The sequence below is a fragment of the Eubalaena glacialis genome, chromosome 1 (genome assembly GCF_028564815.1).
Source record: "Eubalaena glacialis isolate mEubGla1 chromosome 1, mEubGla1.1.hap2.+ XY, whole genome shotgun sequence".
NCBI lineage: Eukaryota > Metazoa > Chordata > Mammalia > Artiodactyla > Balaenidae > Eubalaena > Eubalaena glacialis.
The window spans coordinates 120,810,457-120,827,787 of record NC_083716.1 but is presented as its reverse complement, the minus strand read 5'-3'; the positions used below and the strand labels follow the sequence as shown (position 1 = coordinate 120,827,787).

The 17,331-nt window shown below is 43.1% G+C and overlaps 1 protein-coding gene across 1 annotated transcript; it reads left to right on the top strand.

Moving 5' to 3' along the window:
- The first annotated feature begins 629 nt into the window (after window positions 1–629).
- Window positions 630–17,068, top strand: DDX18 (DEAD-box helicase 18). The gene is made up of 14 exons (XM_061199236.1): window positions 630–781; window positions 2,263–2,643; window positions 5,152–5,292; window positions 6,762–6,897; window positions 7,256–7,356; window positions 7,477–7,676; window positions 7,770–7,884; window positions 10,044–10,183; window positions 10,937–11,098; window positions 11,429–11,581; window positions 12,229–12,342; window positions 13,801–13,857; window positions 14,181–14,358; window positions 15,411–17,068. Exons 1-14 carry the CDS (start codon window positions 679–681, stop codon window positions 15,551–15,553), a joined length of 2,124 nt encoding a protein of 707 aa, XP_061055219.1. The 5' UTR covers window positions 630–678; the 3' UTR covers window positions 15,554–17,068.
- The last annotated feature ends 263 nt before the right edge of the window (window positions 17,069–17,331 follow it).

Sequence of the window (17,331 nt, the reverse complement as noted above, 5' to 3'; positions counted from 1 at the left end):
GGATTATAAACCTTCATTTTTCAAACTGCAGCCAATCCTTTAATAGAGTTGTTAAATCAATTTAAATGCATTCTAATCAGAATATTTAACGGACTCAGAATTTAGGATGGGATGAATGGTATCGAAGGAAAAACATGAAAGTGAAACAGGAGTTAGGGTATTGCTTTGAGAAATGTTATATTTATGTGTGGATTACTGGGTAGCAAGTGACATGGAAAGTGTATTTCTCACTAAGGAGAGCGATCAAACAAGTTTGAAAACACACATATACGAAATTCAGGTACTACTCAACTTACATCGTCCAGGATCCAAAGAGGGTAGGAACATAAGAATGGAGACTCCCTAAGGCCCTCTCCTCGGCCTTGATTTTTCCCACTTCCCCCGGAGAAGCTCAAACTACCAAATGTCCCCAGTGCTCTGCTGGCTCGGGCACAACGGGAAGGAACACAGTGCAGGGCCAGGCCTACGTTCCCCTAGAGGGCGCTGCAGAGAATCCGTTCTCCAAGGGTAAGACGGCGCACGCGCCCGGAAGCATTTCCGCTCCGGACCCACTTCCGCTCCGCCGACCGCGAGCACTCCTGTGACGTATTTCCGGCTGGCTGACCTGAGCTCGTGTGGCCGGAAAGGAAGTAACGTCACCGGGGAGAGCAGAGAAGCCGGGTTGCGGCGCCGCCGTGAATGCGCTTCACCGACAACATGTTTCATTTACCGATGAAACTTTTACGCAGGAAGATCGAGAAGCGGAACCTCAAATTGCGACAGCGAAACCTAAAACTCCAGGGTGAGATGCGCTGAGCTTCGCGGCGGCCTGGGTTGCGGAGGGAGCCAGCACGTGGGCCGTGGCGCCCTGCGGCGGCCGCGGGGCCGAGCGGCGCTGGTGGGGAGGCCCTGCGGCCCCGAGGTAGCGCTGGCAGCGTCCCCGCAGAGCGCGCGTGCTTGCGGAGCGTGGAAAGGCAGCCCGGGGCGGCCTCCCGTCGGGCCCCGCGCAGATGCCGACTCTCCGCGTGGCCCCAGATCGGCCCTTTCTGAGCAGCAGTTTGTCCTTAACAGAGTTCGGGCAGGAGGCCTCTAGAGTTCGTTTCCAGCCTGCCCCACTTCCACCCTTCCTTTCTGACTTCCTCACCACCTCTAGGGTCATCCCCAACCCCCATTTCCAATCAGGCACGTGGGACTTTCTCACCTCCCCCCATCTTGCTTTCACATCATCTACCTCATGTCTCTGTCGCTTCAGAACAAGATGGGTGTCACTCTTCACAGAACATTCCTGATACCCTTGCCTTCCCCTACCCACCTGCCCTCTGTGTCGACTCTTGAACTTCATCATTTTCAGCTCCCAAAGTGTCTTTTTGCACATATCATACGCATGTGCGTAATCTCGTGCCCTGTCTGTCACCCCTAACTTTAGGTTATAAATTGCTTAAGAGCTTCTACGTATTTGCATCCTTAAAGACTTCCGTGAAAAGCATTTTACCTGAATGTCACTTTTCTTTACCTACCTCATTTGCAGTCGTAACTTCCTGACAGTGGGTCAGACATCCTGAAGTTACGTTAACCTTTTTCGGTCCTGTATAATACGGAAGCCCCCTAGGGCAGTGTTGGAGGCATAATGCCTTACACTAGCTGGTTTTCTGCAGAGATTAGTTGAGTGACAGAAATCCTGGAGGAGAGAAGAGGTGTGTGGGTTTTAGGAATAATGTTTTTGAAGTTCCCTTATATTTCCATTTCCTATAGAATAACAAAGCGTCGCTAACTGCTTCTCAGTTAAAGGTAACAAAAGATGGTGCTTCTGCTGTATATAAACAGAAACTTTTGTAAAGACAGTCTTAGACATTTATATATGATAAATATCAAGACAAATAAGTGGTTTCATCAACAAAATTTTCAATTCACTGATGTCTAGGAAAGTATATTTATCAAATACCTAATATTAGAATGTATATTTTGTAAGTAACATTGGCCCCATCTGTTTATTTAACCTCACTGAAGTTTTCCTGTTCCAGACTTTTAACTCTTTACGGACAGAGATGTGGTTTTTGAAGTTAAAAAATCAATGCAGCTTTTCCTTTTTTTTTTTTTTTTTTTTAATTTATTTGTCCTGCAGTAGAATGCTGTAAAATTGGAAGTTGTCTTAATATACATGACAGGGAAGTAAAAACTAAATCATTTCAGTCCCGGAAGCCATGACATTTCTCATTTCGGATACCAGCGTTTCTAAGCAAACCTCTCCTCCTTTGTCACTATGTGTGCTCTGTTTTTAAACAGGGGCCTCAGCTGTGAGCTTGTCAGAAACTCAAAATGGAGATGTGTCTGAAGGAACAGTGGGAGGTGGAAAAATTAAAAAGTCCCTAAAACAGTCTGTGACTGTGGGCTTGTCAGAAACCCAAAATGGAGACATCTCTGAAGAAGCAGTAGTAGGTGGAAAAGTTAAAAAATTCCTGAAACCGTCTACGAATGCAGGCTGGTCAGAAGCCCAAAATGGAGACTTACCTAAAGAAACAGTGGAAAATGTAAAAGTTAAAAAATCCTCCAAGAAATCTACCACACTGACCAGTGGGGAAGCAGCAATGCAGTCTCCCAATTCAGAATCAAAAAAGAAGAAGAAGAAGAAGAAGAAGAGAAAAATAGTGGATGATGCTGGGCCTGGTATGTATTTTCTTTGAACTTAAGCTATTCAGGTTTTCAAGTCATCATGCTGCTTTTCCTCTCTTCTTCTTATGTCCACATGACATGCAAGACTCCTCTGTACTTACTGGCATACGAGAAACTAGCCTGGTAGCTAAAGCAAACGTTGTGGGGGGGTGGGGGCTGCAGTTTAACGTGTCTCAAAATACTGCTCTTCTTTGGCAGTTAACTATCTGAGCTTTTTATGATAAACAGAACGTACTATGATATAGTATTGGGCTGGCCAAAAAGTTCATTCGGGTTTTTCCGTAAGATCTTATGAAAATATTTTAGGTTTACCTGTTTCCAAAGAGAATTATGGAATTACTGACACTAAAGAAATCTGGGCTGGTAGTAGAATCTATCTTCTTGGGTCTTTATGTGTCAAGGACTTTGCATTAGTGATTCTTTTCATTTACGTCTTTTTTGCCCCATTCCTTTTTCCTACAATAAATTCCTACCTTCGAAAGGCAACTTAGTGATAATTTGGATATGCAAAGTGTATAAGATAGCAGTTAGGAAACTTCTGAATAAATGGAACGTTAATTTCCAAGTGAGTAGAATGGCCAGGATTGGGGAGGCAGGGCTATTTTCTTTTGCAAGATTCTTGGATTGAATAAGCTTAGGTGAAAGAATAGGCATTTTAATTGAAATGTGAGCAAGCAGAGATTTCAAGACAGGGTAGAACAGGTGTCAGCAAACTATTCAGCCTTCTGCCTATTTTTGCAAATAAAGCTTAATTGGAACACTGAGATGCCCATTTTTTTACTTGGCCTTTGTGGTGATAGAGACCATATGGCCTGCAAAGCCTAAAATGTTTACAGTCTGGCCCTTTATAGAAATTTGCCAGCACTTGTGTTAGCATATCCTATTCATCTTTTGTCTGAAATAAAGGTTTCAATTAGAAAGACACTTTGAATTCTCCAAACATGCATGGCTGTCTTTTTACTACCTACAGGCTATAATACATTTGTAAGTTATGGGAAATCGTTTAAACAGAAAGTGAAATAAGATAGAGAAAAGCATGAGGATTAGACATTACAGTTTTGATTTAAAGTGATTGTAATCCTATTCTAAAATTATTAGTGCCCTTAGGATTCTTGTTCTGAGTATGCCTAAGGAAGTGATATTATTTCTTCTCTCAAGCATTGAATCACAGGGCTGGGAGTTTAAATCCTATTGGTAACCTTTAAGAACTGTGTTAAGGAAAACAGAAGTAATAAGCCTTGAAGACCAGCTGATAATATCCATGGCCTTTGAACGTGTGGGTCCTGCATTGTTGACCATTTCCCAGAAGGGTGGTAGTAAGGTCCAAGGAAGAGGCCAGTCCTGGGCTACAGAGAGTCCTGAGTTCTGGTTTAGGTCAATTCTGTTCTAAGTAGCATCACTAACTGCCATAAACTTGTAAAAGCCCAGCCTGGTAGCTAACCCATTTGGCCCAGAGTGGACCATTTAAGAGCATGATGGGAGGTAAGACTCGGAAGGTGGTTTAGGGGACTACGTTATGCAAGTTGTGGATGTAGAAATGAAAAGCCAGGAGGCCTTCCCTCTCCTCCGCTCACCACTTACATTCAAGGAGCGGGCCAGTTTCTGTCGCCCAGCTGAGTAGATTGTTGCTGTTGCTTTGTAGTCTGCCTCTAGCACCCTGAAGAGCCTTTTGTGCTTCTGTTGCCCTCTAAAACAAAATTAGCTTTCATAGAAAATTTATGTTTAATGGCATAGGAGGAAAAACCGTGCTTGTTATAAGTTTTTTTAAAAAACGTTAATGACTTGCCCTTGTCTTTTTTTCTCAGTGAAGTTTATAGAACTGGGTGTGATTAACATACTTAAATTGTTTAGTTCAGCTTATAAAAAATTTCTTCCTCACTTAAGATGGTATAATATATAAGTAGTAAGTCAGACAGAGAAAGAAATGTTATATGATATCACATATATGTGGAATCTGAAAAATAGTACAAATGAACTTACAAAACAGAAACAGACTCACGGACAGAAAACAAGCTTACGATTACCAAAGGGGAAGGGGGGGGTGGATGAATTCGGAGTACGGGGTTAACAGATGCATGCTACCATACATAAGACAAAGAACAAGGATTTACTGTATAGCACAGGGAACTGTAGTCAATATAATGAAAAAGAATTTTTAGAAAAGAATGTCAATATATACATATATGTATGTAGAACTGAATCACTTTGCTATATACCTGAAACCAACACAATATTGTAAATCAACTATATTTCAGTAAAAGAATATGTGTTAAGAAGCCTAAAAAATAAAGTTTGTTGGCAAATCTGTGTGTCCCACTGGGTTTTTTAATATAGCCAGATTTTTTAATCAGGAAAAAGAGATTCTTAGCAAATTAAAACTGAAAATATGTTAACCTTTTGAAAATATGCCTTTTTGCATCACACATCTTTTATTTTGTGGTCTCATTTGGTATTCTTATTTTAAGAAAAAAATTTGTGGGGGGTTTGTCCTTTAATCCAAAGATTCCAAAAAAGCAAAAACTGAAGACAAAGGAGACTCTGAAGATGGTGCCCAGGCTCCTGAAGAAACAGAAAACAGTGTGGAGAAGCCAGACAATGAGGACGATGACAGCATGGTGCCCAGCCTGCCCCTGGGACTGACAGGTAGCTTTCAGTGTTTTCCAGATAGATCTTCTCTAAAATGTCATGCCTCCTTGGATTATAGTATTTAAAGGTTCAGTTGTGGCATTTAATTTACCTGGAAAAAATAAGTATTGACAAGAAATGGTTTTATATCTAACTATTGATTTTTATCATCCATGTTGTGTGCCTTAGTTCTTGTTGTTTCTTTCTCTATTTTTCCCTTTTCTTTATTTCTAACACTAAATATTTTGACACGCACACGAATAGCTCTTGGGGTCCTCTGTTCTTTGGTTTGTCACTTTTTAAAGCTCACTCCATGTTGTAGCAGGAAAATCATTGGCCCGGAAGTCTGGAGCCCAGAGGTTCAATACTGGCTCCATTACTAAAAGAGAAGGGTGAAATTAACATTATAGAGGGGCTTGTGCCAGAGTCACCTCCTTGAGCCTCTATTTCTTTACTTGTAAAGTCAAGCGTTTAGGCTAGAATCAGTTGCTCCTAACCAGAAATGTCTAGCAGTTGCTTGGGTTGTTTGGTTTGGGTTTTTTGTTTATTTTAATAAAATAATTGAGGCCCAGCACCCAATCTCCGTAATCAAAATTGCAAAGGTTATGGCAGTGGTTCTCAAACAGGGTAATTTTACCTCCCAGGTAGGGTGACCAGCTCATCCCAGTTTTCCCATTCAAAGTCCTGCGTCCCTTAAACCTCTGTCCCGGGCAAACCATGAGGGTTGGCCGCCAGTATGTGTGGTTGTCAGAACTGGGGGCAGGCTACAGGCATCCAGTAGGTAGAGGTCAGTGATGCTGCAGGACATCCTATAATGCATAGGACAGCCTCTCACAACCAAAAATTATCCATCCCAAAATGTCAGTGGTGTCAAGGTTGCCAAAACTTGGGTTATAGCCAGGGCACGTGTGGGGCGGGGAGCTCCCAGGTGATACTGATGCCTCCCCCTGCTGGAGAACCACAGCACACCTGATCTTTGGGTACAGTCTAACCATCTGTGGCTACATCTGACTCTTCTCAGTTGTCTTGGAGTGAGAGTTACTATTTTGATTGATTTCATATTCAGTTTTTATTACACTGAATGTTTTCACTTTTTATTTCACATTTCTTAAACATTTCATTTCTCTCTGAACTCTCCCCCCGCAAACCACCCCCATCTCTCCCCTCTCCCCTTCCCGCCACCTTGGCATTTTCATTTCATACAAGTCCCTTGACTGTACCACCTCTCCGTCTGTTATTTTGTTACAGTATAGGCTCTGGACTTTACATCACACAGCCATTAGCAGTGGAGAAACTTCAAAAGTATAAGGTTTTTTTCTTGATATTATATAGGAATGGTTGGGGTTTATTCTTTTCTTACTGGAAGAAGCTCTTCTAAGCTTGACACCAACCCAGTAATGTTTTCAATCAGCAAAACTAATTTAGGAAACTGGCAATATTAACTATTAAGAAAAGATAAATTTGCTAATAAACTGTCTTCTCCTTAGGAGCTTTTGAGGATACTTTGTTTGATTCTCTGACTAATCTTGTCAATGAGAACACTCTGAAGGCAATAAAAGAAATGGGCTTTACAAACATGACTGAAATTCAGCATAAAAGTATCAGACCACTTCTGGAAGGCAGGTATGATTAACATTGAGGTTTGGGCATTAGTATCTCTATTTTTAGTGCTAGTAGTTTGGAAAGAAAATACCAGTATGTTCTATTGATCTTGCACCATGTTGGGTAACGTACCCAACCTTCGTTAAAGGCTTTAGCTTATTTACTGATGTTTGGAGAAAATGGTTCACTTCTGTTTTTAACACAATTCTTATTTTTGAGTTAAGTGTTTAACCCACATGATTGATTTCAGTGATAGAGAAGGTGGGGACTTTTTTCTTGTTATGATCTAGCCTCAGTGCCTAAAACATGTGTGATAGTACATGGTACTCGTTGAATGAGTAGACTAAATGTCTCTCTCCTTTTCCTTTTTATTTTTTAGGGATCTTCTAGCAGCTGCAAAAACAGGCAGTGGCAAAACCCTGGCATTTCTCATTCCTGCAGTTGAACTCATTGTTAAGTTAAAGTTCATGCCCAGGAACGGTAGGTCTGTGGTCCCGCTGTTTCTGCCAGTATCTCACTGGAAGTCTGTTGTAGCTGTCGGTGGACTCCTGGTGATAACTATAGTTGGACTTTCACTGTATATCCTGTTTTGCTTTTTAGGAACAGGAGTCCTTATTCTCTCACCTACTAGGGAACTGGCCATGCAGACTTTTGGTGTCCTTAAGGAGCTGATGACACACCATGTTCACACGTATGGGTTAATAATGGGTGGCAGCAACAGATCTGCTGAAGCACAGAAGCTTGCCAATGGGATCAACGTCATTGTGGCCACACCAGGCCGTCTCCTGGACCACATGCAGGTTAGAGAACACTATTGTGTGGTCCCCATCTTTTGTCTGTGTGAAACATAAACTTGACAGCTAACAGTTTTTCTTTGTCCTTTGTCTTGTCAGAATACCCCAGGGTTTATGTATAAAAACCTACAGTGTCTGGTTATTGATGAGGCTGATCGTATCTTGGATGTTGGGTTTGAAGAAGAATTAAAGCAAATTATTAAACTTCTGCCAAGTAAGTAGGTAGCATCTGCATGTGATTTGCCGAGTAGCTGTTGGAAGTAGATGAGAGTTTTTCCTGTATGAAAACTACTAATGTCAGGATTTTAATTTAGCGAGTGAAGTGGTTGTGCCAGTCACCCTCAGATGTAGTTTGCAGCATAAGCATCACTCTCACTAGTGACTTAATGCAGTGGTTTTGCCATTTGAGAGGCTGCCGTGCAGGCTGAACGGTCTTAACATACGTCTCGTTCCCGTCCGTCCCCGCCACCCCATCTCACATCTCCTGGGTAGCCACCGACTTGCTGCCTTCTGTGTTATGTTTGAGTGGTACATACCTTGGTTATAGTACTTGAAACATTATAAACTGCTTATATCTATAAAAACACCATGGTTCAGTGCATTATACAATTAGTTTTTTAATGCTTCATTGAGGTATAATTAACATAATAATCTACATATTTTAAATGTATGCTTTGATACGTTTTTGTCCTGTTTACACCTCGAAACCATCACCACAATCCATACAGTGAACATTTCCATAACCCTCAGAACTTTCTTTGTGCGCCTTTGTAATCCCTCCCTCTCACCGTCCCCTGCTTCCAACAGCTGCCACGCGCATCTCTCTCACAGGTGACTGTGGATCTGCTTTCTGTCGCTGTAGATCGGTTTGCATTTTCCAGGGATTCGTATGAATTCATATGCAGTGTAACTGTCTCTTGTCTGGTTTCTTGTGCTCAGCAAATGCTTCTGTGATTCGTCTGTGCCGTTACACACGCCAGCAGTTCTTTGCTTTATTCCTCAGAGACGTTCCAGTGTATAAATATGCCACAACCTGTTTATCTATTTAACTGTTGATGGACCACCGTGTTGTTAACAGTTTCGGTCTACTACAAATAAAGTTGCTATGAACATCCATCTGCAACTCTTTGTGTGGGCATGTATCTCCTTTTCTGTTGGGTGATTACCTCGGAATGGAGTGGCTGGTGAATGTTTAACTTGTACCAGTTTACATCCCCATCAGCAGTGTATGGATTTCCAGTTCCTCCTGTTAAGTCTTGAAATTAGGTAGTGTTAATCCTCCAACTTTGTTCGTTTTCAAAATTGTTTTGGCTGGTCTTGTCCTTGGCATTTCTATATGAATGTTAGAGTCAGTTTGTTAATCTCCGGGGATCTTGGGGTTGTACTGAATATTGATCATTGGTGGAAGACAATGTTGAGTCTTTCAACACGTGAATGAGGTAGATCTTCGTTTATTAGCTCCCTAATTTCTCTCAGCAGTGTTTCAGAGTTCAGTTTACAGGTTTTTTTCATATCTTTTGTGAGATAAAATTTTTCACTTAATTGTTTTCTTGCCTGATTGAGCTGGCCAGACCTCCAGTATAATCCTGAATGGAACTGGCAAGAGAAGACATCTTTATCTTACTCCTGATCTTAGGTGGGAAAGCATTCAGTCTTTCACCATTAAGTATGATGTTAGCTGTAGATGCTCTAGATGTATATGCCCTATATCAGACTGAGGGTGATCCCTTTTGTTCCTAGTTTGCTAAGATTTTTCTTAAATCAGAAATAAATGTTAAATTCTGACATGTTTTTTCTGTGTCTATTGAAATGATCAGATGTTTTTTCTTTAGTCTGTTAATATGGTAAATTATATTGGTTAATTTTCAACTGTTAACCAACCCTGCATTCCTAGAATAAACCCCACTTGGTCATGATGCATTATCCTTTATATATATTTCTGGATTCACTTTGCTAAAACTTTGTGAAAGGTATGAGTTGGGAAGTAAGCTGTCTTCGATGTCCTGGAGAGTTTATGAAATATTGATAATATTTCTTTCATAAGTGTTTGATAGACTTCAACAGCAGAAGCCATTGGGGGCTGGAGTCTCCTTTACATGAAGATTTTAACTATAATTTCCTTAATAGATACAAGGCTATTCAGGTTTTCTATTTCTTCTTGAGCAAGCTTTAGCAGTTTCTTTTTCAAGGAAACTGTCCATTTCATCTTAGTTGTCAAATGTCTAAAGTTGTCCATGATGTTCCTTTCTTACTATTTATAGTGATAACCATGTCTCTCATTTCTGATAGTTCCACTGAGAGCATTTTTAGTTGTGAAGCAATTCTAAAGGTTCCCTGAAGGATCTGGGTCATGTTTATGTGGGTGTGTTTCAGCCCGCAGACAGACCATGCTCTTTTCTGCCACACAAACTCGAAAAGTTGAAGACCTGGCAAGGATTTCTCTGAAAAAGGAGCCCTTGTATGTTGGTGTTGATGACGATAAAGCTCATGCAACCGTGGACGGTCTCGAGCAGGTACTTTTTGTCAATACCTTCAATTTTAAGGATCGTTGGTGTTTCCTTGCAAGTGTTTGGAGGATCGTCTAGAAAGCAAATGGGTTAATGAACTGAATATATCACTGCCAATTTTAGATGAGTAAAAAACATTTTGCTGTTTAATAATCTTTTGCGCTAAGATGTGAGGTGAGCTAGAAGGCGGAGAGGCTGGTTTCAGGCGCCTCACTGTGGAAATGAGGTGACAGAGATCCAGACTAGGTTGATTAAAAATAGAGCTTAAGGTTGAGTCTTTCGATGAATGATATGTTTCCTGTAACACTTCAGCTTAAAAACCTTTCATTGGTTGTTGAGTTTTTAAAAATATATTCACCTAGCTTTGTTATCATGTTTAGAACAGTGCACTTAAGCTGTGGTTATTTGAGGTCTTGCTGTTAAGGACCTTCTAAAAATGAAACATTGATACACTTTGAGGGTTCCAGTTAATAGAGGTATTGGTACATTATGATTACAAGAACTTAATAACCAGTAGTCTCAGAAATATGGGAAGTATTTAGTATCCAGTGATTGTAGCCAATAAAAGGAATCAAAAGAGTTAAAATTAGTCTTATTTTAGGAATGCATTGTTATAATGAAGGCAGTAATTTTGCTGTAGGTGAGGCATAACAGTGTATATGCTGTATTAATCTGTGCTCTCCATCAGATTATATTAGTTGATGAAGCTGAAAATGTCCGTTTGATTCTTCTGTGTCTGTCCACTTGCACCTCTCCTAGGGATACGTTGTCTGTCCTTCCGAAAAGAGATTCCTCCTCCTCTTTACATTCCTTAAGAAGAACCGGAAGAAGAAACTGATGGTCTTCTTTTCGTCCTGTAAGTCCGTGAAATACCACTATGAGTTGCTGAACTACATCGATTTGCCTGTCTTGGCCATTCATGTAAGTGATTATGATGAATTTATTAAAAACAGGTTACACTTATCAAGTTATATAGATTGTGGGGATTGAGGTATTGCTCTCTCCTTCAAACATAGTTCTAAGTCGTTTGGGCAGTAGTGGGTGACTGGTCCTGTGTGGAGGGAGCTTTGCTGGGGGTGGAGGGGCGGGGACCAGAAAGGAGGAACGGACGCCATCCCTTGAGGAATAGGACAGGTTATGAACTTGAAATAAAGCAGGGTAATAGTTCCACAGTTTGGGGATTCTACATCGAGACCTCCCACAAACAACTTTAAGTTTTCTATTCCAATGGATGTTTTGTTTTGATTCCAGGGAAGGCAGAAACAAAACAAGCGTACGACCACGTTCTTCCAGTTCTGCAATGCAGATTCGGGGATCTTGTTGTGTACAGACGTGGCAGCTAGAGGGCTGGACATTCCTGAAGTGGACTGGATTGTTCAGTATGACCCTCCGGATGACCCCAAGGTTCCCTGAGAAATACCGCATTCCGCAGAATACCCCTCTAGTGTGCACTGACTGCAGGACTTCTCTGATGCTGATAGTGTTCAGGGCTTTTGCAGGACCCAGAGAGGGTGTGTGCTAGGAGATTTGCCAGGTGTCAGTGGGACTTACGTTAGGCATGTTATATGCTTGGAAGGATCTGTTAAGAGCAGTAGATGTCAGAAGGAAATAAAATTTGCTTACAGAGATAGATACCATTCTTTACTATATGTAGTAAAATAAGTTTTATTGGGTATTTCAACAAACAATAGATTATATAAATTATCAGCCAGCATTTAAATATGTTTCCCAAAGCCCTTTTGAAGTTGAAGCACACTTAATAGTCATTTGATTAGATCATACAATTAATGAGAATGTTCTGTCTAGCTTTCCTTGGCCCCGGGCATGGCTGTGTTACCTCTGTGGGGATGCTCCCTGCAGAAGGAATGGGGGACTAGCTTTGGGGAGCATGGTCACGGGCTGTGTGGCGCCACTAGGTGGAGGTGGGGACCGTCTCACACTGCTGTGCTGGCACACTGCCGTCCACTACCGTGCAAGTTCTGGACGTGCAGATCGCCACAGGTTGCCATGGAAACCAGTGTGTTACCTCAGGTTTTCTCTCTCCACCAAAGGAATACATTCATCGTGTGGGCAGAACAGCCAGAGGCCTGAACGGCAGAGGGCATGCCTTGCTCATTTTGCGCCCTGAAGAATTGGGTTTCCTTCGCTACTTGAAGCAATCCAAGGTAAAGCCCTTCACTTGGAAAACCTTAAGCTGGGGACAGGTTCCTCTCGAGAGGAATTGGTTACCGGTGCACATGGCCTCAAGCACCATTTCTCGGTGTGTCCGAGGAGTCCGGCGGCGTTGCCATGCTGTTCGGACAGTTGTTACAGCAGCTTAGCGGATGAGATTTACGTGGTCGCCCCCAGGAACTGTGAGCGGGAGACTGTCCCCGAGGCCCCGTTCCTGAGCTCTGTGTCGCGCAGGGTGCGTCCTGTCCCCAGTGTCCGCTCTCGTCCCCGCAGCCCTGTTTGAAACCGTCTCCACTCCTTGTGAGCGAGCTCCCTCACGCCCGTCATCTCTGCCCCTGCTCCCCTGCTGCAGCCCTTCTCCACGTGTCTGCACCTCGCCCCAAGCCCAGGGAGCCCATTCCCTCCTACCTCTTCCTCTTTCGGGCCCTTCTTCGTTGACTCCGTCCCTCCCTGGCACTTCGCTCTTTACCATCTCAAGTCTCTGACCAAAAAAATAACTTCAACCCTAAACCCGCTCTCCTCTCACTAGGTCCAGCGTGGCTACTGCCTGTCGCCTTTCCTCAGTCTGCCGTTTTGAAAAGTGGGTTATATTTCAACTCCTCTGATTTTGGTCTCCAGTCCGCCCTCATCTGGCTTTGGCCTCTCTGTTGCCAGGTCTTGAGAATGCTTGTCGGGCCTTGTCTTGCCTAACATTTGCCTCTTGACTGGCACAGTGTCGCCTGGTGGATTCTCCTCCCCCCGTTGCCCCCATCGTGGAGCAGTCCCTAGGGATTGCCATCAGCCCTTTGCACTTTTTCTCTAGACGCCTGTTTCCTGGCTCTCAGCCTCTGCTTCCGCTAGCTGCTGTCTCCTCTGGGAGGCCCTGCCCTCCTTCATGTCCCCCCAGCACAGGTGCTCGTCAAGTGGTCTCATCACTTACCTGTCTCCCCGCAAGGCTGCAGGCTCCCTGACAGCAGGGCCCATGACTCGGGCAGCTGTTCTTTTCCCCCAGCATCTAGCACCGGTCTCACACTTTCCCAGTCATCTAATAAGTTACGACTGGTAAGAAATATCCTTCCTGTAGGAGTCTGTGATCATTGTGACTTAGTGTCACAAACCCCAGTCACAGGGCAGTGTGGTGTTGGAGAGAAGGGCTAGTGGTTCTTTCAGCTAGAAGCTTCAAGCTGCTTCATCACGTTGCATCCACAGAGATCTTTATTTAGAGAAAAGGGCTTCAGTGATTCATTGCCCCTGCCAGTTTCTCGCCTTTTCTTTCAAGAGGATTCCATAGCATGATTCATGTGCAATTAGCAGAGGGAAGGTAAGCCTTTCCCATTGGCACTGGGAGACGAGGGAGCAGATGTCTGCCCCATGGGAATTCCACAGGCCTGTTCCCCTTCCGTCTCTTCAGTGCCTGATGAGCTGCATCAGAGCCATCCTGGTTTACTAATCTGCATGCTTTTGTTTTCTAGGTTCCTTTAAGTGAATTTGAGTTTTCCTGGTCCAAAATTTCTGACATTCAGTCTCAGGTATGCAGGGCAGAGGGGGAGGAAGGGTCATCCCAGCACCACCTTCGTAGCGTCTCACTGACACTCTCTGTCCTCCGAGTCTCCCTGTTCATAAAGTGAGAAGTTCGGACCGAGCGATTGTTTCCGTGTCTTGTTGCGCTGGTGACCACATTCCAGAGCTCTTCACCTTGTTTCTGTCCGTATCTTACAAGAATTTTGTCATTATTCTTAACTGCAGCCTGATTTTGCAGATATTACAAAGCTTGGAGCAAGTGTATTGGAACAAATGTTTTATATGACGTGCTTTTTTATTTCATTAAAAGCAATATTTCTTTCTGTTTCAGCTTGAAAAACTGATTGAAAAGAACTACTTCCTTCATAAGTCAGCCCAGGAAGCGTATAAGTCATACATTCGAGCGTATGATTCCCATTCACTGAAACAGATCTTTAATGTTAATAACTTAAACTTGCCTCAGGTTGCTCTGTCGTTTGGTTTCAAGGTGCCTCCTTTTGTTGATTTGAGTATCCTTTTCTTTGTGGTTATGAATTCGTCCAGGCACTAAGGGACAGAAGCTTGACCGGGGGCCTTGGGGCTTAGCACTTGGGTTGGTGTGTCTGCTCTGGCTGAGGCCTGCAGGGCCCAGGCCTTCAGGCTGGTCACTGACCTCTTGTCAGTGCTCACATGGGGTGGGCAGGGGTTAATTGTCAGGGTGGAGACTACAGAAGCGAGACAGTTCATGGCTTTAAAAAAGACAGCAGAATTTGAGTGGCAGACAGCAGGGGGAGTTGCACGTTGCGGGGAGAAGCTCAGAGGGGCGGGGCTTGGCGGTGTGTGGCTTCACTGTACAGGGTACACGGAGGAGCGGGATACCTTGAAGAAGCTGAAGACAAGATGGAACCTCTCAGAGGGCTTTCATCCTCTCAGTCCTTGAAGCATTTCATGCAAGGAAATTGCATGACCAGCGAAAGAAAATAACCTAAGTGCTACTCAAGATAAAAGGCAAAGGGAACACGTCCAGTTGCTTCTGTTATGATATGTAATGTGTGTTTTATTACACATTTTCAACAGAAGAAGCAGCCAGCTGGAGGGAGGTCTGCTCGTTAACACTGTGGTAGTAACTCCCACGGGGACTTGGAGGACCACCTTTGGCCGTCCGCATCGTGGGCATCGAGTCAGTGTCTGCTGTTGTGAACACATGTTGAGTCCCCACGTGACAGGAAGAGCAGCTCCACTCGGTCAGGCACCTCTGAATCAGCTCCCAACAGAGGTGAAAGTCATTTTGTTTTGACACTGGGAGTATTTCTTAATGTGTTCCTACACACTTAGCGATTTACCTCTTCGGCTTCATTGTGTGGAAAAATAATACAAGTATTACACTGGCCTTAAAAATCTATCCTGCTGGTTTTATTCCACAGTCACGTGGCCACTCCTGATTGTCTGGAATGTTGGCGTGTGTTCGTGGCCTGGGGAAGGGTGGTGGGGTCCCTGGGGTACAGCTGGCTGGTTCTTCTGCAGACGGTAGACTGGAGTCCTTGTCTTTGTGTTGCTTGATTTCCTTAACGTCCCCCTTTAGACGTGAACAGCAATGACGGCAAACTTAAAAAAAGGGGCGGCGGCGGTGGCTTTGGCTACCAGAAAGCCAGAAAAGTCGAGAAGTCCAAGATCTTCAAGCACATAAGCAGGAAACCATCTGACGGCAGGCAGTTCTCTCACTGAAGACATGCCTTTGTCCTGAAATGGATTTTTTTTTTTTCTTGCTCTAACAAAGGAATTGTTGCCGTAGGATTTGGGACTCATCTAACAAGAGTATGAATTGATTTGGGGCGCCGGCACTGACATTTCCAGTGGGTCTCCTCTTTGGGGATATAAAACAGTTCAGTATTTCTTGATTGGCCAAGGACAAAGCAAGGGATCTTCTTAGTCTTTGTGATGATAGAATGTTTTTAAGTTTAAATCTTTTTTTTCCCCAAACTGGTTACTGTTGTAGTGTAATTCCTTTGGTACCTTTCCTTCCTGGTGTCTGAAGATGTGTATGGCTTAGGGTGCCGTGTCAGCCTGCCAGACACTGGACAGCTGAAATTATCTCAGTTTATTTTTTTGGTTTTGGTTGTTTCTTGGACCTTTAGTTGTTTCTTGGACCTTACTTCAGTAGTTTTATGACCCCTCCTGAACATGCTGCCACGTAAAAGGGCAGAGAGCTTTGGGAAATACCTAAGAAGCACCTCCGGTTAGAGGCGGCACTGTGTTTTTTATATGTTGGATTTTAAAACAATGATCCGTTCTCCATTTTACCTTTTTAAGGGTAAGAAATACGGGTTGTCATTGTTATTTGAATAAAGTGCCCCAGCAGTCCTGACATGGAGGGTAGGATGGGGATGAGATCTGAGAGTTTTGAGCCTCACTTACAGGTGTAATACTCTGCTGTTCTCCATTTGGTAACTTAGCAGACTTTTTTTTTTTAAGGCACAGAGAATGGTGACACTCCTCAGTCAAACTTGTTTGTTTGAAGTGGTTTGGATTTTGGTGAGCCCTTCCAACTCTTCATAGTACTTAGAAGGCAAAGCATCTTTTTGAGAAAAACTGCCTCTTCCAGATCCATGAAACAAAAGTAGATTCATGGTGAAAATTGAAAATGAACACACGTCAGAATGAGGAACAAAGTCCGTGGTTTAGTCAGGTGGGGTTTTTTGTTGTAGGAACTTTTGATTTCAGGTGTGTTTTGTGTTTTATTTCTAGTGTGTTTTGTAACTACAGAATGGTTATTACATTTTGTAGTTATTTAAAACCAAAGTTGCTAGCATCGTTTTGCTGTTGTACCAGTTCATATTCATAGATTCCTATTAAATCTAAGCATCAAATGTAGAAGAAACAGTCTGGTAAACAGCACTGCAGTAGGAGAAGAATGATACACTGTTCCACACCTGGGCTCGACCACTGTCCCCCTAGCTAGACATGTCCTGGGTTTCAGACCTTGATTGCTGGACTTCTGGCATTTAATAACGGTTTCTTTTTCCAGTAACTATTCTTTTTTGTTTCAGAAATAATCATGTTTCAGAAAGTACACAAAAGCAAAGAGGAGAATATTTAATCACTGAACAGAAGTAAATACTGCCAGTATTTTGATACATAACCCTCCAATGTTTTGTATACATACTTTTTAATTTTTTTTATCAAAGGTGTAGTAAGTCATCCTTACCCACTATTTGTAACCATCTTGTTTCATAACATTATTTTCCTGTGTCATTAAATAATTACATCAACTTTGTATCTCATTTATTACTACGCTTTAACCTTGCCTGGTCTGCCTGGATTTGAGTTGGCTGGGAGTCCTATGTGAAATTGTGCTGGCAGGCTGGTCCAGCCTCAGGACATCCAGACAACCACACTTGACCAACCTGGCCAGGATTCACATGTGAGGGAGCAGTCACTAGAATCAGATACGAGGGCAGGGCAGCACCATCTGCAAGGCTCGTTTGCGCAGAGAGAAGGCCCCG

Coding starts and splice junctions, on each gene's coding strand:
- DDX18 (XM_061199236.1), top strand. CDS start 679: ATGCGCTTCACCGACAACATGTTTCATTTACCGATGAAACTTTTACGC. Junction 11,582..12,228: donor ACCCTCCGGATGACCCCAAG/GTTCCCTGAGAA, acceptor TCTCCACCAAAG/GAATACATTCATCGTGTGGG. Junction 14,359..15,410: donor GCCTCCTTTTGTTGATTTGA/GTATCCTTTTCT, acceptor GTCCCCCTTTAG/ACGTGAACAGCAATGACGGC.